Below are 17,508 nucleotides of genomic sequence, written 5' to 3' on the forward strand. Positions count from 1 at the left end.
AGGATGTGTGAGCATTTAAGTGTTTCCATGCTTCCCTGCCCTTCTGCTATTTCACTTTCACACATCCAGAGTCTTGTATGCATCTTTTATTTCTCTCATCATACCTCCAATAATGTGATAATTAGATATGAATACTATAATATGCAGACACACAAACACTAATATCACTGCAAGGAAATGTACAGAATAGTCAACTTATTCTTTCAGTGCAACTGAAAAACTTCCAAAAGGATTAAAAAGTATAAAACAAATCAGACCAACTGAACTCCATGCCACCTCACCACTAGCACCCTGTTCACTTCTCCACACGCCCCCCACTGCCACTTATCCAGGCAGTAGGAGAGTAGGGTTGGGGGAGGGAATGACGGGATGGAGTAGCAAAGCGGGCAGGCAGGCACAGGAGCACGGAAGAGAAGCAGCGATCGAGGCTGTGATTGCTGGAGGGAGTGGGAAACAGAGTGGCGATTGCGAGAGGGAGCAGGGTACTGTTGGGGGCTTATGGAGGCAGTGATCGCGGCCACTGAGGGGTGAGTGGGATTTGGGTTCAATTCTTGTGTGTCAAATTGAGCAGTGCCATTTTTATTACTGGCAGCTGCCCAAGATGTTGCAGACAGTGACGTTTCAGTTGAGGCTGCATTTGCGCATGTGCCAGTACTACACCACCTAGTGGTTGTGTTGTCAGTAAACGCAGCCAGCCAATTCTTTCACATGAAATGTTCTTACTGGAGTGCAAACTTTAGCATTGAGTGTTACATTAAAATGCATTATATAGCTCCACCTTCAATTAAAACTGCATACAATCACTCTGATAGTACAACACTTTTTCAGACACAATTAAGAAATCACCAGCCATTGTGCAGTACAACTGGCTTCTTGTCATGTTTATACACTGCCATCTATTGGTACTACCAGTAACTTTACTGTATTGTATATGGTTGCAGCAGATGGTCAAAGAGTTTAGAATTATAGGGATAGATTTTAACCCTTCTCATTGGCAGGAATGATGAGGTCAGAGAATTAAGATGGTGGGGTTTGTGGAGGAGGGGGTGGGGAAAGGCACGCAGCATTACTGACGCATATCTGCTTTCCAACATCTTAGCTCGTCTGAAAACGAGCACAGGAGAGCTGTCCAGGGTTCCAACGTTAACTCTGCTTCTCTTTCCACAGCTGCTGCCAGACCTGCCGAGTGGTTCCAGCATTTCTTGTTTTTATTTCAGATTTCCAGCATCCGCAGTATTTTGCTTTTATTTCCGGGTCAAATTCACATTGGAAAGTCAAAGGAGAATTACGCAATTGACACTACAATGACATTTTAACTTCCAGATTCAGGAGGCCAGCACGGGGCAGATCCCGACTGGAGTCAGAGTGGCCAGAACAGGGCACAGCAAGTTTAAAAATGGAAGATTTCTGTGGAACTACTGTGTGCCAGGAGGAGCAAGAATCCTTGGATCTCTTCAGCCCTGGCGTCGCCTCACAATCCCAGAGTTGCTATCGGCTGCCAATCCCCCTCCCCAACACAAATCTTAAGCTATGAGCTGTTCCTTCAGATCCCCACCTGCTGACCCCAACACCAACCCTACTGGCTTCGGGTGGGAAACTAACTTTGGTACCATAGGTGTCCATGCAATGCCTGAAAAACTGGTGTTACATAATGCAATTTCTAGGTCTGCATGTTCTCTGTATGGAAAAATTCCAATTCCCCCCCTCCCCGCCCCCCATTGTCAGTGATAATCCTCAGTCCATGTCCCATGTCGTTTATCAGTCAAAAGATAGAAGCAATATATCACTCTCAAAACATTTATTTTTGAAAACTTCCATTAGATTTCCTCTTTATGCCCACTGTTCCAATAAGGAAAAAGCTAACAAGGCTTTTTCTATAACTGTAACCCCATTTCAGATATTATTCTAATGAATCTTTTCTGTATCTCTTCCATGGCTTGAATTTCCTTTCTAGAATTGCATGCAATACTCCAACTGGGGCAAAGGTTAGAAATGCAATAGGCTTTGAGTAAGTGAAAGGGGGGGCAGAGAAGAATAAAAGAGGTCTGTGATCAGGCGTAGAGCAGGAGAGATTAAATGACAAAGATGTCATGGACAAAAGGCAAAGGGAGCACCTAGTAAAAGACTGTTAATGGCAGAATAATGAAGTCAGAAAGCAAAAATACAAAAATTTTTTAAAACATGTACTAGGCTTAAAATCAAAATGGAGGTCATGGTCTGAAGTTGCTGAACTCAATGCAGAGTCCAGAGGACTGTAGAGTGCCGCATCATAAAGGTGCTGTTCCTCGAGCTTGTGTACAGCCTCACTGGAACACTACAGCAGGCAGAGGACAGAAACGTGGGCGTGAGAGCAGGGTGGTGAATTAAAATGCAAAGCAACCGGAAGCTTGGGGTCATGCTTGCAGACTCCGTGGAGGTGTTCCGCAAAGTGGTCACCCAATCTGTGTTTGGTCCCCCCAATGTATAGCAGACCATATTGTGAGCAATGAGTACAGAATACAAAATTGAAAGTGGTACAAGTAAATTGCTGTTTCATCTGGAAGGAGTGTTTGGGGGCCTTGGATGGTGAGGAGAGAAGTAGTAAAAGGGCAGGTGTTATACCTCCTGCGATTGCATGGGAAGGGGACAAGGCGCCGGGGGAGATGGGGGAGCAGACCAGGGTGTCACGGAGGGAACGGTCCCTTCGGAATGCTGACAGGGGAGGGGAGATGAAGATGTCTTTGGCATCATGCTGGAAGTGCTGGAAATGGCAGAGGATGATCCTTTGGGTGTGGAGGCTGGTGGGGTGGAAAGTGAGGACAAGTGGTACCCTGCCATGGTTCTGGGAGGGACAGGAAGGGGTGAGGGCAGCAGTGTGGGAAATGGGTTAAACATTGTGGAGGGCCCCATCAACCACAGGGGGATGGGGACGAGGAATCCTTAGTTGAGGAAAAACGAAGATATATCAGAAACAATGTTGTGGAAGTTTGCGTCATCAGAACAGATGTGATGGACAGGGAGAAGTTGGGGAGAATGGAATGGAATCCTCACAGGAGACAGGGGGTGAGGAAGTAGTCGAGGAAGATATGAGTGTTGGTGGGCTTATAATGAATACTAGTAGAATCTTTAAGAGCTATGTATCTGCATATCCAAATCTTTGCTCCCATGTTAAAAATGTTCTCATTCCCCACCCCCGCCCCAAACAAAACAGAATACTTCAAGTTTCTCTGCAGCGCTGTCTCCAACACCTATCTGCAAAAAAAAAAACTTATGATATAGCACCATTCACTACTTTAGGCTATCCCAAAGCACTTCAGAGGTTATGAATTACCTTTTAACTAGCAGAGACCCACAAAACACTTGTGGTGAAATTAGTATATTTATTGAAACAGTACTTCTTTACTTCCCCGTCCCATGCCATTCTATCCAATCCTCCATCCCAACCCCTCTTCTACAGCTTTTGCACTTAACTGGCGAGTCAGTGCCTTCTTTAAAAGATTCTTAGCTGCCTGACAGAAGATGTAATAAGAAAAGGCTACTAATCCACTGTAGTTTGCACTGTTGCTGACTCTCCTAAAAGACAAAACAAAAATTTGCATATATTCCACACTCCCTTGTGTCTTTCAAATGTCCCAAAGCACCTTGCATAGAATTAATGATCTGGTGCAGTTCTGAAAGTGGCAACCGTTTTGTGCACAGCAAGGTTCCACACACTACAGTGAGGAGTTTTAAAAATTGCAGTTAGTGACCACTTCCCTGAAACAGCTGGCATGGCAGAGATTAGAAGAGCCACATCTGGTTGTAAACAGAGGACTTTACTCCAGATGCCCTTGTATCATATGTATCAAAAAATTGTTATACCCAGTACAATAAAGTTTTTAAAATATCTAATTAACTGTCATCACATCTGTGCGGAACAAATCAACCCACCGATCAGAAAAGTGCAGACAGAGAAGAACTGCGTATTATATTTGCCTACATTAAACTGACAGGTCTAATAACAGTCAATTTGCATGCAGTCTCACAAACAGCAATGTGATAAATGACCAGATCACTAAAACAGGTTATGTTGATTGAAAGGTAAATATTTGCCAGGATATGGAGATAAATCCTCAGCTCTTCAAATAGTGCCATGGTATCTTTTAGATATACCCAAGGAGGTAGATCGGGCCTTGGTTTAACATCTCATTGGAACAAAAGCATCCCCAACAGTGCAGCACTCCCTCAGTAGAGCAGTGAAGTCTCAGCCTAATTATGTGCTCATACCTCTGCAGTAGAGGTCGAATCCACACCTTCTTTACTCAGAGCCAAGAACGCTACCGCGGAGCCAACAGCGACATTTCGCTAATCTGTTTATGCCATCCTGAATTCTTCCTCAATTTTTCATATTACCAGTAAGTCTAGAAATTATATGCAAATCATTTATATAAAAATAGAAGCCATTTATGCCACCCCAATCTTGTCAGTATTATGGGATGTGCACCAGCTGGACTCAGCCACTTTGCAGCCCCTTTGGTTTTTTTTTTAAAAAAAGATATGCAATTTCTATTTGATTATTTCTCTTTTGAAGTGGCTACTCTGCATCCTTCACAGGTACTACTAGCCCACTGTCAACTTTCTCGATAAAACAGAGGAGAAAGGGTTAAGTAGATCTACTGTTCCCTCACTCTCAAGTACAAGATGGCCCCTTTGGACCTTGTGGAGCTATTCCTTCCGACAATCTTTTTATTTCTGCGTGCTTATATAATCCCTTGCTGTTTCCCTTTATGTCGACTACCACACCTCTTTCATAGTCCCTTACTTTTCCTAATCTAATATTTTTATTTCTCAGTTTTCTTGACATTTACTCCATAATAGCATAGATGCATTTAAGTGAGGATAGATAAGTACATGAGGGAGCAAGGAATAAAAAGGATATTCTGATAGGGTTAGATGAAGTAGGATGGAAGGAGGCTTCTGTGAAGCACAAACAGCAATTGGGCCAAATGAACTGTTTCTGTGCTGTAAATATGTAATAATACTCTGCTCTTATGTCTGACCACAGGGTTGACTTGAAATGTTCCAGCCAGGCGAGAAACAGATGACAGCAGGTTTCCTGCTAATTTCACATAGGGTCCAATTCTCCTTCCCAAAATAGAGCAGGGTGAAAAACAGGCTGTCCTTCTGCTGTCATTGTTCCCTGGGGACTAATGACAATGAAGCGCACTGCTTCACTGGGGTTTGAATTTCTGCTAATTGCAAGAATCTAGGAAATAACTTCAGTCATATTTCATACTTCACTGATATGCACAGGCCAAATTAATAAAATTAGCATGAACATTTACAGTTGCTTAAGAAGGAACAGAGAAAGAACATTTATATAAACACCCATAACATTCCCTGGAAGTTTCAAAGCACTTCCTATCCAATAAAATACTTTTGCAGAGAGTCTAAATTATGCAGGGGGTGGTCTTTGAATATCGGGATTAGAACATACTAGTCAGGGCATCGGCATGTCCAATACCTAACCCGGAGTGCTTTTTGTTAGGCATGAAGAGCTTGAAAAAGTGTTCTATTTTCCACCTGCAATATCCTTTAAGCAAGAGAATTTTAATCTTAAGCAATTATTTTTGTGGAGTGGCGAATATAAAAAAGGTACTAAAATACTCAAGATGCATCATAAAAACATGATACAAATTTATCTATCTGAAACCTCAAACATTCTAGTTCCCCATCTCAACTCCAAACTTCATTTCTCATAAATACATGTATATAGAACAGAAATTATGATGCACTTTGGATTATTTTTCAATACTGTTGCAATTTTCTCAGCATTTTACCTGATCTGCAAAATTTTGGTATTCTTCTGGCAAAATCCAAGAGCGAGGATAAAACTTGTATTCTTCAGGAAATAATTCCTGCATTGTTCGAACTGCTCGACTAAAATTGATTTTACGTACCAGTTCCATCATGCCTAAAAAAAAAAGAGAAAAGAAACTGCAATTAGAAAAGTCTTAAAGATGACAAGACAAAACATGGTTGCGTTTAATAGATTAGCTTGATACATCAAAGTGTATCAATCCTGATTATACTAGAAAACAAATAATGGTTTGTTAAAAACAGGTTAGCAAAGGGAATACTTCTAGCATTTAAATAGCAACCAAAAAGGGAGCTCAGCATGCAAGAGCCGAGCTATTGAGCATGCCATTTGAGTCATGACAACACTTCTGCACTGCAAGATGCAGCTTCCGTGTCTCTGATCAGCTTACAGCCATTCCGCCATTACTGCTGTTCCTTGCTAAGCCTGTCTACTGGTTTAATTGCTTTTATAACTTCAGTAACAGTTCATTCCTGGGCAGAGATTCACTCTCCTGGGAAGAGGTACATTTCTTCACCACTTCTGTGTCTTATGGTGACTATAAGTTTGCAATCATCTTTCTACCCCACAACTGATTCTGCATATCTCCTGGATTTTCATTCCCTCAGAAATATGTCCATCAGTGCATCCTCTGATACTCTACCCTTCAAATAGCTACTGCACTTCATTCACCTGCCACAGCAGTTCATTAATGCTCCATGCCAGTTCCACCCTACCCATGTCAATTTTTTTCCCCATCACCATGGGTCCTCTGACTAATTCTGGACTCCCTCCTATTTTGTCTTCTCTATTCCCAGTTTACTACCATGATACATGTATCCTAGTAATTACATAACTAGGCCCATGGAACTTGAGCTTTCCCTGCATCCACGTATGCACATTTTGACTGCCACTCTACATCCAACCTCATCACTTTCATTTCCACTTTTAACCCTACATCTTACTTTTCCCTTTACTTCTCCTAGACCCTGTTCTCCAGTTGTCATCCTTTCATCGCTCCCCGCTTGGGTACTCTGCCCTCAGAAATCCCTACTCCATCCCTTTCGTACTCCTTGACCTTGCTGCTCTCCTGCCACCATTCCAGGCTTGACTCCCTCTTAAATAAGCTAACAGTTTCCCACTGGGCCTCTTGGCATCCTCCAAAGGGCCCACTGAGGCACTTGTCGCTGCCTCCTCACAAGCAGCATCCTGAACTGCCCCCAACCTACTCTCTCGCCAAACTTTCCACAAAACATGCCCACTGGGGCTAATAGTCAATCTCCTCTTCATCAAACTCACTCCTCCAAATACTGAGCCAGCCAGTGGATCAGCCATCACCTCTCCTTGTATCTTCCTCTAGAATACACATTCACTCCTGCCATCTATGAGCTTATTGTGGATAATTGCATCAACATCATGGCTTTGACGAAAAGCCTCTCCGCCTGGCTATATCTTGCACTACTTGTCCTGCCCAGATAGTCAGTGTGGCTCTCATCACCAAATCATACCTATGTCAATTCCCTAATTGCTCTGGCACTTTCTCTGTTAAGTATGTCATCTTGTTCCACTCCTCTCACCTCTTGTTTAAAATCCTCATTTTCTATTGCCCATTCAAGTACCATGCTAAGTTTCTCACTGAGATATCGTCACTGCCTCCCTCAACCTCTGCAGAGTGACTTCTCATGCTCCTCAGTTCATCATCTGCTCTGAGTTCACTGCTCTTAACCCGTATTCACAGCTACCCCCTTGTTATTGCCATCTTACATGGCCTCACTACTCCTGTAGTATAAGTCACAGATAAGGCCATCTCTAATCACTTCCTTGTATCCCTTTCCACCCACATCTCCTTTCTCCCTTCTGTGTCTGCCCTTGGGGAAAAAAAATCTCCCAATTCACTTACAACTGCACTTTCAAAATCCCAACTGTCTAGCCTTTGGCCCTCCATTCACCATGACATTTATGCAGCTACCACACCTTCATCTCCACCTTTGATGCCCTAGTTTCCATTAAAACTATTACTCTCCACCACCCTCTCCCACTCCTCTCCTCCCCACCTCTCCCAGGGGATGCAGACAAACAAATATATTACAGACAACTTGTTTAGCCTTTCACCACCTGACCTGGCAGGATCACAAAGTACCAACAGGTCCTGCTCTCATCTACCAAAACTGCTCTCTGTTCTAGGATCATCCTGGAATACAAAAATGTCCCTCAGCTTCTTTTCTTTACTGCAAACCGTTTTCTTATATCTCTCTCTCTCCTGCCTCCTCCAAGTGCCAGGAGCTCATGGGCTTTCATCTCTAAGATTGATCAGCAGTCTTTGTCACCTCGCTCCCTTCCTCTAGCCCACCAAGCCAAATTCCTTGGCTCAGGGTTTCGTACAAAGCAGAGCAGCTATCTCGTTGCGATCTATTGAAAGTTATCCCTCGAGCCAAACTTTTATAAGGCTCCCCCCGCCCAGTTATAGTAAAAAGCTAAACCTACAGTTATTTATGTAGCACAATGCATATTCTAAAGGTATTATTTACAGTCAGTTTTCACACTTGTTCTTAACAGTTCTGCAAAATCAAACACTGAAGCTTTATTTTTAAATAAACTGATGGCTTGTTTCTTTGTTTTACATGAGCAAAACTTAAAAATACAAATGATCCATCATAAGCTTTCCAGCAGATACAAGACAATGTAGTGAAACATTTAGAAGTGGCAGGCAGCAATTGGATGTGGCATGCAAGAGTATGACAATATGTTTCCCTTTGGCATACTGGGGGAAGCAGGATCTTTATACAATAGTTAGAAGCCTTCAGCACCTACTGGCAAGTAGTTATTCAGAAAGGGGATGCAGTGAGGGAGGGAGAGCGAGCCTGGAAAATATCTCCTCCATTAGGGAAAAGGAATTCATGATCTTCTCTGGCCACATATCTAAGACACCTATACAAGAAAGGTTACGAGTTCCAGATGACCTTCCTGTAACAGTAAGTAGGAGCTACATAAGTTTCAAAATCCAAAACTATGCTTTACAGGAATAAAAATATTGCTGGTTGGAACATTCTTTATTCTTAAAAAAAATTCCCACAGGCAATCTCCTAATCCCAATCCTTGTTGAGAAAAGATAAGATATTCTGATCCTCAAGGTTCCTTATGCATTCATTCAATCAATAAAATGAAACCTGCCACTAACTCAAAAAGATATCTGTTTTGTACCAAGATTCACTCAACTCCTGACCTCGATCCTACTACTTTAAACACAGAAGGCGGCACACTACCAACTTCTGGGCAATAAATATTGTCTTTGATGGCAACGCTCCTATCTCAAGAATGAAAAAAGATTGAGCATAGGTCTTTACCTGGCTTTAAGACATACATATTTCAAATTCGAGACTTTTCCATTGGGAATCAATATATGTAGCTCAAATCATGGTACCCATTTGCTTAACAATCTGGAAGTCACTTCAATGTTTTCTTCATTTGTCCACATATGGATAACGTGACATTTTGTATGATACAGCAGTTACTAAAAAAGTCCTATTTGCAATGAGATTAAAAAAACAAATTTGGCAACTTTCAAAGCTGAAAAGGGACATTTTATGGAAATTTATTTATCAGACACTACTCAGTTCAAAATTACTCTAAGTAACACAGGAAATAGAATACTTCTGGAACCATGCAGCTAATATTGCCAAAAGCATGAATAATTAAGTTATATTGTGTTCTGAAATAAACAGAAACTAAAATCAATAATTAGGATTGAATTGTATGGTAACTATAGACTGGTAGTATCACATGTATTGCAGAACCTTTCAGAATTCTATTTTCAATGTTTGTAGTTTATTCAGTACATAGAGTCAGCCTTGGCTCAGTGATAACACTCTTGCTTCAGAGAGAAGAGTATGGGTTCCAGTCCTATGCCCGAGACTTGAGCACAAAATTTAGGCTGCCACTTCAATGTGGTACTGAGGGAATGCTAGACTGTTGAAGCTGCCATCATTTGGATGGCTTGTTAAACTGAGACTTCGTCTACCCACTCAGATGGATGTTAAAGATTCCACATCACGAGTCCTAGCCAGTATTTAGCCTTCAAACATCACAAACAAATTATTTGGTGCTTATCACATTGCTGTTTACAAGACCTTGCTATGTGCATACTGGCTGCTGCATTTCCAATACTATAACAGTGATTACATTTCAAAAGTATTACATTGAACATGAAGAGCTTTGGGTCACAAGGTTGTGAAAAGCACTGTACAACTACAAGCCTTTTCTTTTGCTCAAGATTTTCCTCAAAGAAGGGTAAGAAAACACAGCAGGTGATTTAAATCCCAACTATAAGTTTTTTAAAACCAATGCTTGACTTCACTATTTCCTTAATTCATTATACTTCCTGCCAAGGTCAAAAAATAAGCACCCCACGGGCTATTAAATAACACAAAAGATTAATACAGCTAATTCAGGTCAAACAGAGATATTGTTAAAATTAAGGCAGTGTTTGCTGACAATGCAACCACTAGGTGGCGCAATACTAGCACATGCACAAATGCAGCCTTTTCCATTGAAAGTTCACTGTCTGCGATAGAGGCCTGCTTTAGGTCGGGAAAAAGAACCCGACCGAACCACAACGGGCCCGAGCCCGACCCGTCCAGAGTCCCTCAGATTTTGCACCGAACTCAACCTGAACCCGCCACTAATCGGCCCGACCCGACCATCCCTTTACTTACGTTCCGGACATCGAACCTGCAAGAAGCTGCAGCGCATGCGCGAGACTTCATAGTGATGTCACTCGCTCACTGCGCAGACTCAGTTCCGTCCCAGACTCCCAGCTGAGGTTAGGTTTTTTTTATTTTTAATACTTACCAGCAGAGCACTTACCATCTGTGTCCAACCTGACATGACCCAATCTGGACACAGCCCGACCCGAGCCGAGCCTGAAAGCTGTCCCCGGAAAATTGACCCGACCCCGACACGTCGTCAGGTCCCTTTGGGTTCAGGTCGGGTAGCAGGCCTCTAGTCGGCGATGTTTCAGACAGCTGCCAGGATTAGAGATGGTGCTGCTCAATTTATAACAAACAATTCATCCCCAAAATGCCCTCAACGGTTGCTATTGCCGCCTCCATCCCACCCCCAACAGCCCCCCGCTCCCTCCTGCCATTGCGCTTCTCTTTGCCGCTGGCTCCCTGTTGCCTTCCCTTAGCCACTGGCTCTGGCCTCAGTGCTCCCCCTCCCACCCCTGCCACTCTCTCCCCGCTCCCCCCCACCAGGATCTTCGGCCACTTACTCCCCGCTTCTCCCTCCCCCCACTCCCTCGCTCCAGACCTCACCACTGCTCCTCCCCACCCCCCCGACCGATCATACTCTGCTCCTCACTTCCTCCTTCCCCCCCCACCCAAACTTGCTCTCCAGCTGCACGCTCGCTACCCCCCAGCGGCTAACTCCAGGTCGCACTACTTCCCTCCTCTTGGCGACTCGCTCCAGTGTTTGATCGTTCTCCGCCTCCTGAAGTGAGGTGGGCTGCAAGGGGGTGACGGACTGATGTAGGAGCAAGTGGCAGAGAGGAGGGAAGCGGTGCGGCCTGGAGCTAGCAATTGGAGGGGATGGGGCGGGGGGGGAAAAAAAGATAAAAAGCAAAGAGCGGGGAACAATGGGCCCGGGGGAGGGGGGGGGGGAGAAAAAAAAAAAGAGAAAAAAAAAATGAAAAAATGGCTAGTGGGGTGGGAGCAGTGATTGAAGCAGGGAGGGAGAGGGGTACCATTTGGGTGAATGGAGACAGATGTTGAAGAGTGAGGATGTCATTGCGTGGTGACGTCATGCATGCACATAGTGGCAAGCTGGCAAATGTTCGCATGCACTGACGACGTCCTCGGTCGCACTACGTTGTCAGGAGCCACTTTATAATATTAAAACACAAACTTCTATTGGCTGCAAACACTAAACATTCAGAACATCGAATACCCTATTTAATCTCAGATACACTTGTGATGTTGCTCCAAATGTCAGTACTCTTGTCTCAGTTATATAATAAAAGCAAAATACTGCAGATGTTGAAAATCTGAAATGAAAACAAAGTGCTGGAAATACTCAGCAGGTCAGGCAGCATCTGTGGAGGGAAGCAGAGCTGACACCCTGACTCAGTCAAAGGTTGCAGATCCAGGCTCTGCACCAGGACTTGAGCACACAATCTAAGTTGTCACTCCATCACAAACCAACACTGGCGAGTTGCTCCAAGAGTACCCCAAATGTCGTTTTGAACAAACCCACTTGGAGAAGCACACAAAATGACCTGGGACTAACTTCTCACCTCCTCCGTGGGGTATAAAAAAAACCTAGTCTCGCTCCACACTTCTCCACTGAGATGGCCAAGGTCTGGAATTTAGCAGAGCAGGAACTGCAACTGGTCCCACCAATTCAGGCATAACAAACTTGACCTAATGAACTGCAGAACACCCGCCTTCTTTTCCAAACTTTCATCCTTCCTTTTCTGAAGGTACCCATTTTTACCGGGGGTCTGTTCCAAAGTGCCAACAACTTCTGATACCTAACCCAAATTGTTAACTTTTATAGATGAGCCTAGATGAAATATGCTGACAGGCTAATCTTTTGTGTAGAGCATCAGAGCAAATTCCAATTTTACGACTGACAGCTCCAGTCAAAACCCCCAATCTAAATATACAATTCGGATTGTGGTGAGAGAAACACACTGTTAATTCAATCCCGTCCCTCCACAGATCGCCCATCATATCATTTTAAACTTTCCAAATTAAAAGAAAGACCCAGCCAAATTGTACCATCTATTAATCCCCGAATGAGGCTAACCAAAGCAGGTGTCTTTAGATCAACAAATTAACCATTTAATTAGAAAAACTAAAATTCTTAAACACTAAAGATATAAACAACATTTAAAATAGAAAAAAAATTAGAGTCTTTGCATATTTACGCTCCTGCCGAAGTGACATCTTCCAACATGGAATAATAGTCCAAGGTTGCTTGGAGTCCTCACAGCCGTCCGATGGTGGGGTGGGGTGGGGGGGGGGGGGGGAAGGTTCAATAGTAGAGCAGTCCTTAGTCTAGTTCAGCATTTGAAGTGATGCTTTCCTCTCCAGCGATGAATTTCAACGATTACAGTTCAGTAGTTAAAGGAATTTTTTTTTTAAAGAAATTAATCTGGCTTGACATCAGAATTCTGAGTGTATAATAAATAAGGTTTAAATAAACCGAGAGAGAGCTCTCATTTCCTTCAGTATATGCTGGTCCAGCTGTCTGCCTGTGTCCCCCTCTGTTAGAACAGGCTGCTTTTTTTCCCCACTATAAGCCTGTTCAAAATTAAACTGCAACAAATGTACCTCTCGATGCTCAATCCGAGTGGCTGTATCCAAAGGTAATGAGAATGCATCCTTTGAACCGCAGTCTCCAAATGGCTGTATTCAAGGCAATGAGAATGCATTCTTTGACTCAGTCTTTGGAGCTTGCTGCCTTAAAGCAGTACAGCTCTTTTTCCAGCATTAAAGGCATACCGCATTCTTCCCGGAAAAAAAAACTGCAGATCATAACACTATATACATGCATTTTCCAGCATGGATTACTAAATGGTGATTAGGAGCAAGAGTCTGGCTGATTTATCCTCCCTAACTCTATTGGGCATTAAGCCCAATTGCAGCACTTGCTATTAGTGTCCATACCTATATCATGAAACTTTCAAATACAACTCTGCACTCATGAACAATGAATTTAAAAAGGGAGTTTATTGGATTCAATACTATAACCTTCATGAAAGAATAATTTACATGGTAACTGTTTTAAAAAGACAATTTAGGTTTCATCCTTATTGAAGATCAATATATAGTAATATTTATTATCTTTACACCAATCAGTAGAACAGATATTGGTCTGGATTTTGCAGTCAGCAGCAAAGCAAGGGCACTCGCCAATGACCTCGAATAAAGCTGCCCACAAAGCTCTAGCAATTTCTGTGGTTGAAATTTCCCTTTTCCACATGACAATTTAAATCTGGTGCCAAATCAAGGGACTGTCTTGGCATGCAGCAGCATGGATGTCAGCAAGCAGGTAGGCAACCAAATTGAAGTGTTCCCACACAGCAAACCAGGAAGGTAACAGCACTTAAAATTCTAACAGCATTAAAATGGAAGTGCTCATCAATTCATGATTGGGAGATTGTAGTCTGTGGGAACTTTTGGAGGAGAGTAGACTCACTGACAGCAACTTATGGATTTCTACATTATTCTGGGCATGGCTGAACTCCTGAAGTTGCTGTCAGAATCAATGGAGTAATGACTGAGAAACTGTCAGCGTTCGCAGTCATTACCAGAGCAAATTCCAGGCCATTAACTGGCTTATATGCAAAATCACATTGAAGATATACAAGTTCCACGTCCAAATCTTTCAAAAATGTGTAATATTATTTTACATTAATTCTCCAGAAATAAAATCTGCTACAATTCACAATTTTCAGACTTTAAATTGTTCAAAACAAATTTTCCTTTAATCTATGCATGAATGCATCCACAGAATTTTAGAACTAAAAAGCACTGCAATATACTTGAACTGCCATTAGATGCCTTTATCATACAAGTTCAATAGTATAATGCATAGTTAATGATCTAGTGTATAAGCAGCACAAAGCATTTGATTGCGAAAGATATCGGAGTGTGACATGAAGGTTTGCTCAGCAATAACACTCTTTGTTCAAATTTAATATAAAAACTAGGGATCTGCTGGGATTAGGTCTTATTGAACATTATCTAATAAAAATCAATGACAAATCCATAGGATCCTACAGTTACCATATAAAAAAAAAAATTGAGATCACATGCTTTCAGATTTAAAAAAAGGTTCCCCATGATAAAGCGATTACTAGGGCGGCACAGTGGCGCAGTGGTTAGCACCGCAGCCTCACAGCTCCAGTGACCCGGGTTTGATTCTGGGTACTGCCTGTGCGGAGTTTGCAAGTTCTCCCTGTGACCTCGTGGGTTTTCGCCGGGTGCTCCGGTTTCCTCCCACCGCCAAAGACTTGCAGGTGATAGGTAAATTGGCTGTTGTAAATTGCCCCTAGTGTAGGTAGGTAGTAGGGAATACGGGATTACTGTAGGGTTAGTATAAATGGGTGGTTGTTGGCCGGCACAGACTCAGTAGCCCGAAGGGCCTGTTTCAGTGCTGTATCTCTAAATAAATAAAATAAATAAAAATAAAGTGATTATTGTGCAGCACTCATTTACTTGGTTACAAACTACTGCCAGGTATGAATTCCAGTCAAATGTGTCAAGATAGAGGATGCACATTTAGAACGCATCAGGTACCATATTTATTCAGCTGGCGGAACCGAGTGAATGTGGTTTTCCGTCATCAGCAGAATGCAACTGATTGAGGTTAAGCAGTCTGGGTGTGAGATTGGAATGGTCCTGAATTTCTTGGAATTTAATTGAAATGGTGCATTTATGATATTGGATTAGTTTTACACTGTAATAGGCCTGAGTGAGTTACACCAATATTTACATCATACCATAACTTAAAAAAGTGGACTTTTAGTAACCATATACTCACTGAAATCCTGCTATATTGATCATAGCTGCACCCCCTTGTTGAGTCAACTGTAAATTAACTAAGTAGCAGCGGGGGAGGAGAGCATTCAAAAAGTGCACCAGAACCCCGGAGATTTGGAGAGAAGCAGCAGGAGGTTTGGAGGAAAATCAAAAATTGAAAAGTGACGTCACTATCAGAGAGCATGGGGAAACAAAGTAGGCTGGGGTGAGCTTTTAATTTAATAATCAATAAAATATAAAATAAGACTTGATCGATTCATTAGTATAAAAACTAAAAACTAAGGTGGATTTTATAATTTACCATATTATATATATTATTTGAGAGGGACCAGCAGGGAGGGTATTGGTTCAAATTAGGATCCGGGTAATTAAAATGTTTTCAATCGTGGCAGTGTAACAGTTCTTCTTTAGTCTCCTTGTCTCGAGAGACAATGGGTAAGCACCTGGAGGTGGTCAGTGGTGTGTGGAGAAGCGCCTGGAGTGACTATAAAAGGCCAATTCTTGAATGACAGGCTCTTCCACAGGTGCTGCAGAAAAATTTGTTTGTCGGGGCTGTTACACAGTTGGCTCTCCCCTTGCGCTTTTGTCTTTTTTCCTGCCAACTGCCAAGTCTCTTCGACTCGACACACTTTAGCCCCGCCTTTATGGCTGCCCGCCAGCTCTGGCGAACGCTGGCAACTGACTCCCACGACTTATGATCAATGTCACAGGACTTCATGTCGCGCTTGCAGATGTCTTCAAAGCGGAGACATGGACGGCCGGTGGGTCTGATACCAGTGGCGAGCTCGCTGTACAATGTTTCTTTGGGGATCCTGCCATCTTCCATGCGGCTCACATGGCCAAGCCATCTCAAGCGCCGCTAACTCAGTAGGGTGTATAAGCTGGGGATGCTGGCTGCCTCGAGGACTTCTGTGTTGGAGATAAGGTCCTGCCACCTGATGCCAAGTATTCTCCGGAGGCAGCGAAGATGGAATGAATGGAGACGTCGCTCTTGGCTGACATAACGTTGTCCTGGCCTCGCTGTCATAGAGCAAGGTACGGAGGACACAGGCCAGATACACTCAGACTTTTGTGTTCCGTGTCAGTGCGCCATTTTCCCACACTCTCTTGGCCAGTCTGGACATAGCAGTGGAAGACTTTCCCATGCGCTTGTTGATTTCTGCATCTAGAGACAGGTTACTGGCGATAGTTGAGCATAGGTAGGTGAACTCTTGAACCACTTCCAGAGCGTGGTCGCCAATATTGATGGATGGAGCATTTCTGACGTCCTGCCCCATGATGTTAGTTTTCTTGAGGTGATGGTTAGGCCAAACCTGTCAATGAGACTCTACAGACACTCACAGTGTAACAGTAAGTGTTATAAATAAGAGTATAAACACAGAGCAGGACTAGAAGTATTAATTACAATTGATTGTTTAAACAGGTACTTTTAATTTAAATCAAACATCCTCAAATATCCAAATTCATTAATTAAATAGAATAGAGATGGCTGGGCAGATGTGCTGCAGCTGTAGTATGTGGGAGCTGGTGGACACCGGTGTGATCCATGGTGGCCACATCTACAGCAAGCATTGGCAGCTCGAGGACCTTCGACTCAGTTGATGAGCTGGAGTCTGAGCTGCGGACACTGTGACACATCAGAGACGGAGAGAGTTACCTGGACACTGTTTCAGGAGACAGTTACACCCCTTTGATTAATTACATCAAATGTGGACAGTAATCAGGGACAGGAGGGTGCGACTGTGAGTGAGGGCAGGTATGGGGACCCAGAATTTAGCCTTGGAGGAGCCTCAGTCAGTGCCCTTATCCAATAACCATGTGGTTCTTGCTCCCAGTGTGGATGAGGGCACAGACTGCAGGGAGGATGAGCGAGCTGAACACAGCACCATGGTTCAGAGTGCCATTCAGGTGGGGGAAAGAAAAACAGAAATGTAGTATTAACAGGAGATAGCATAGTTAGGGGAATAAGTACTGTTCTCTGAAGCAAAGACAGAGTCCTAAAGGTTGTGTTGCCTACCTGGTGCTGTTAAGGACATCTCTTCTGGACTGGAGAGGAGCTTGGAGTGGGAGGGGAAGGATCCAGTTGTCGTGGTCCACGCAGGTACCAACGACATAGGTAGGACTAGGAAAGAGGTTCTGCTGAAAGAC

At 43.2% G+C, this 17,508-nt stretch overlaps 1 protein-coding gene across 6 annotated transcripts in view; it reads right to left on the bottom strand.

Moving 5' to 3' along the window:
• Window positions 1-17,508, bottom strand: part of ttll11 (tubulin tyrosine ligase-like family, member 11) — a 209,861-nt gene that overhangs the window by 174,109 nt on the left and 18,244 nt on the right. For all 6 annotated transcript variants that reach the window (XM_068012400.1, XM_068012404.1, XM_068012399.1 and 3 more), the window contains exon 3: window positions 5,799-5,932. In XM_068012400.1, the coding sequence (XP_067868501.1) occupies window positions 5,799-5,932 (134 nt within the window). The remainder of the gene's footprint in view (window positions 1-5,798; window positions 5,933-17,508) is intronic.

Source organism: Heterodontus francisci, chromosome 32 (genome assembly GCF_036365525.1).
Source record: "Heterodontus francisci isolate sHetFra1 chromosome 32, sHetFra1.hap1, whole genome shotgun sequence".
Lineage (NCBI taxonomy): Eukaryota > Metazoa > Chordata > Chondrichthyes > Heterodontiformes > Heterodontidae > Heterodontus > Heterodontus francisci.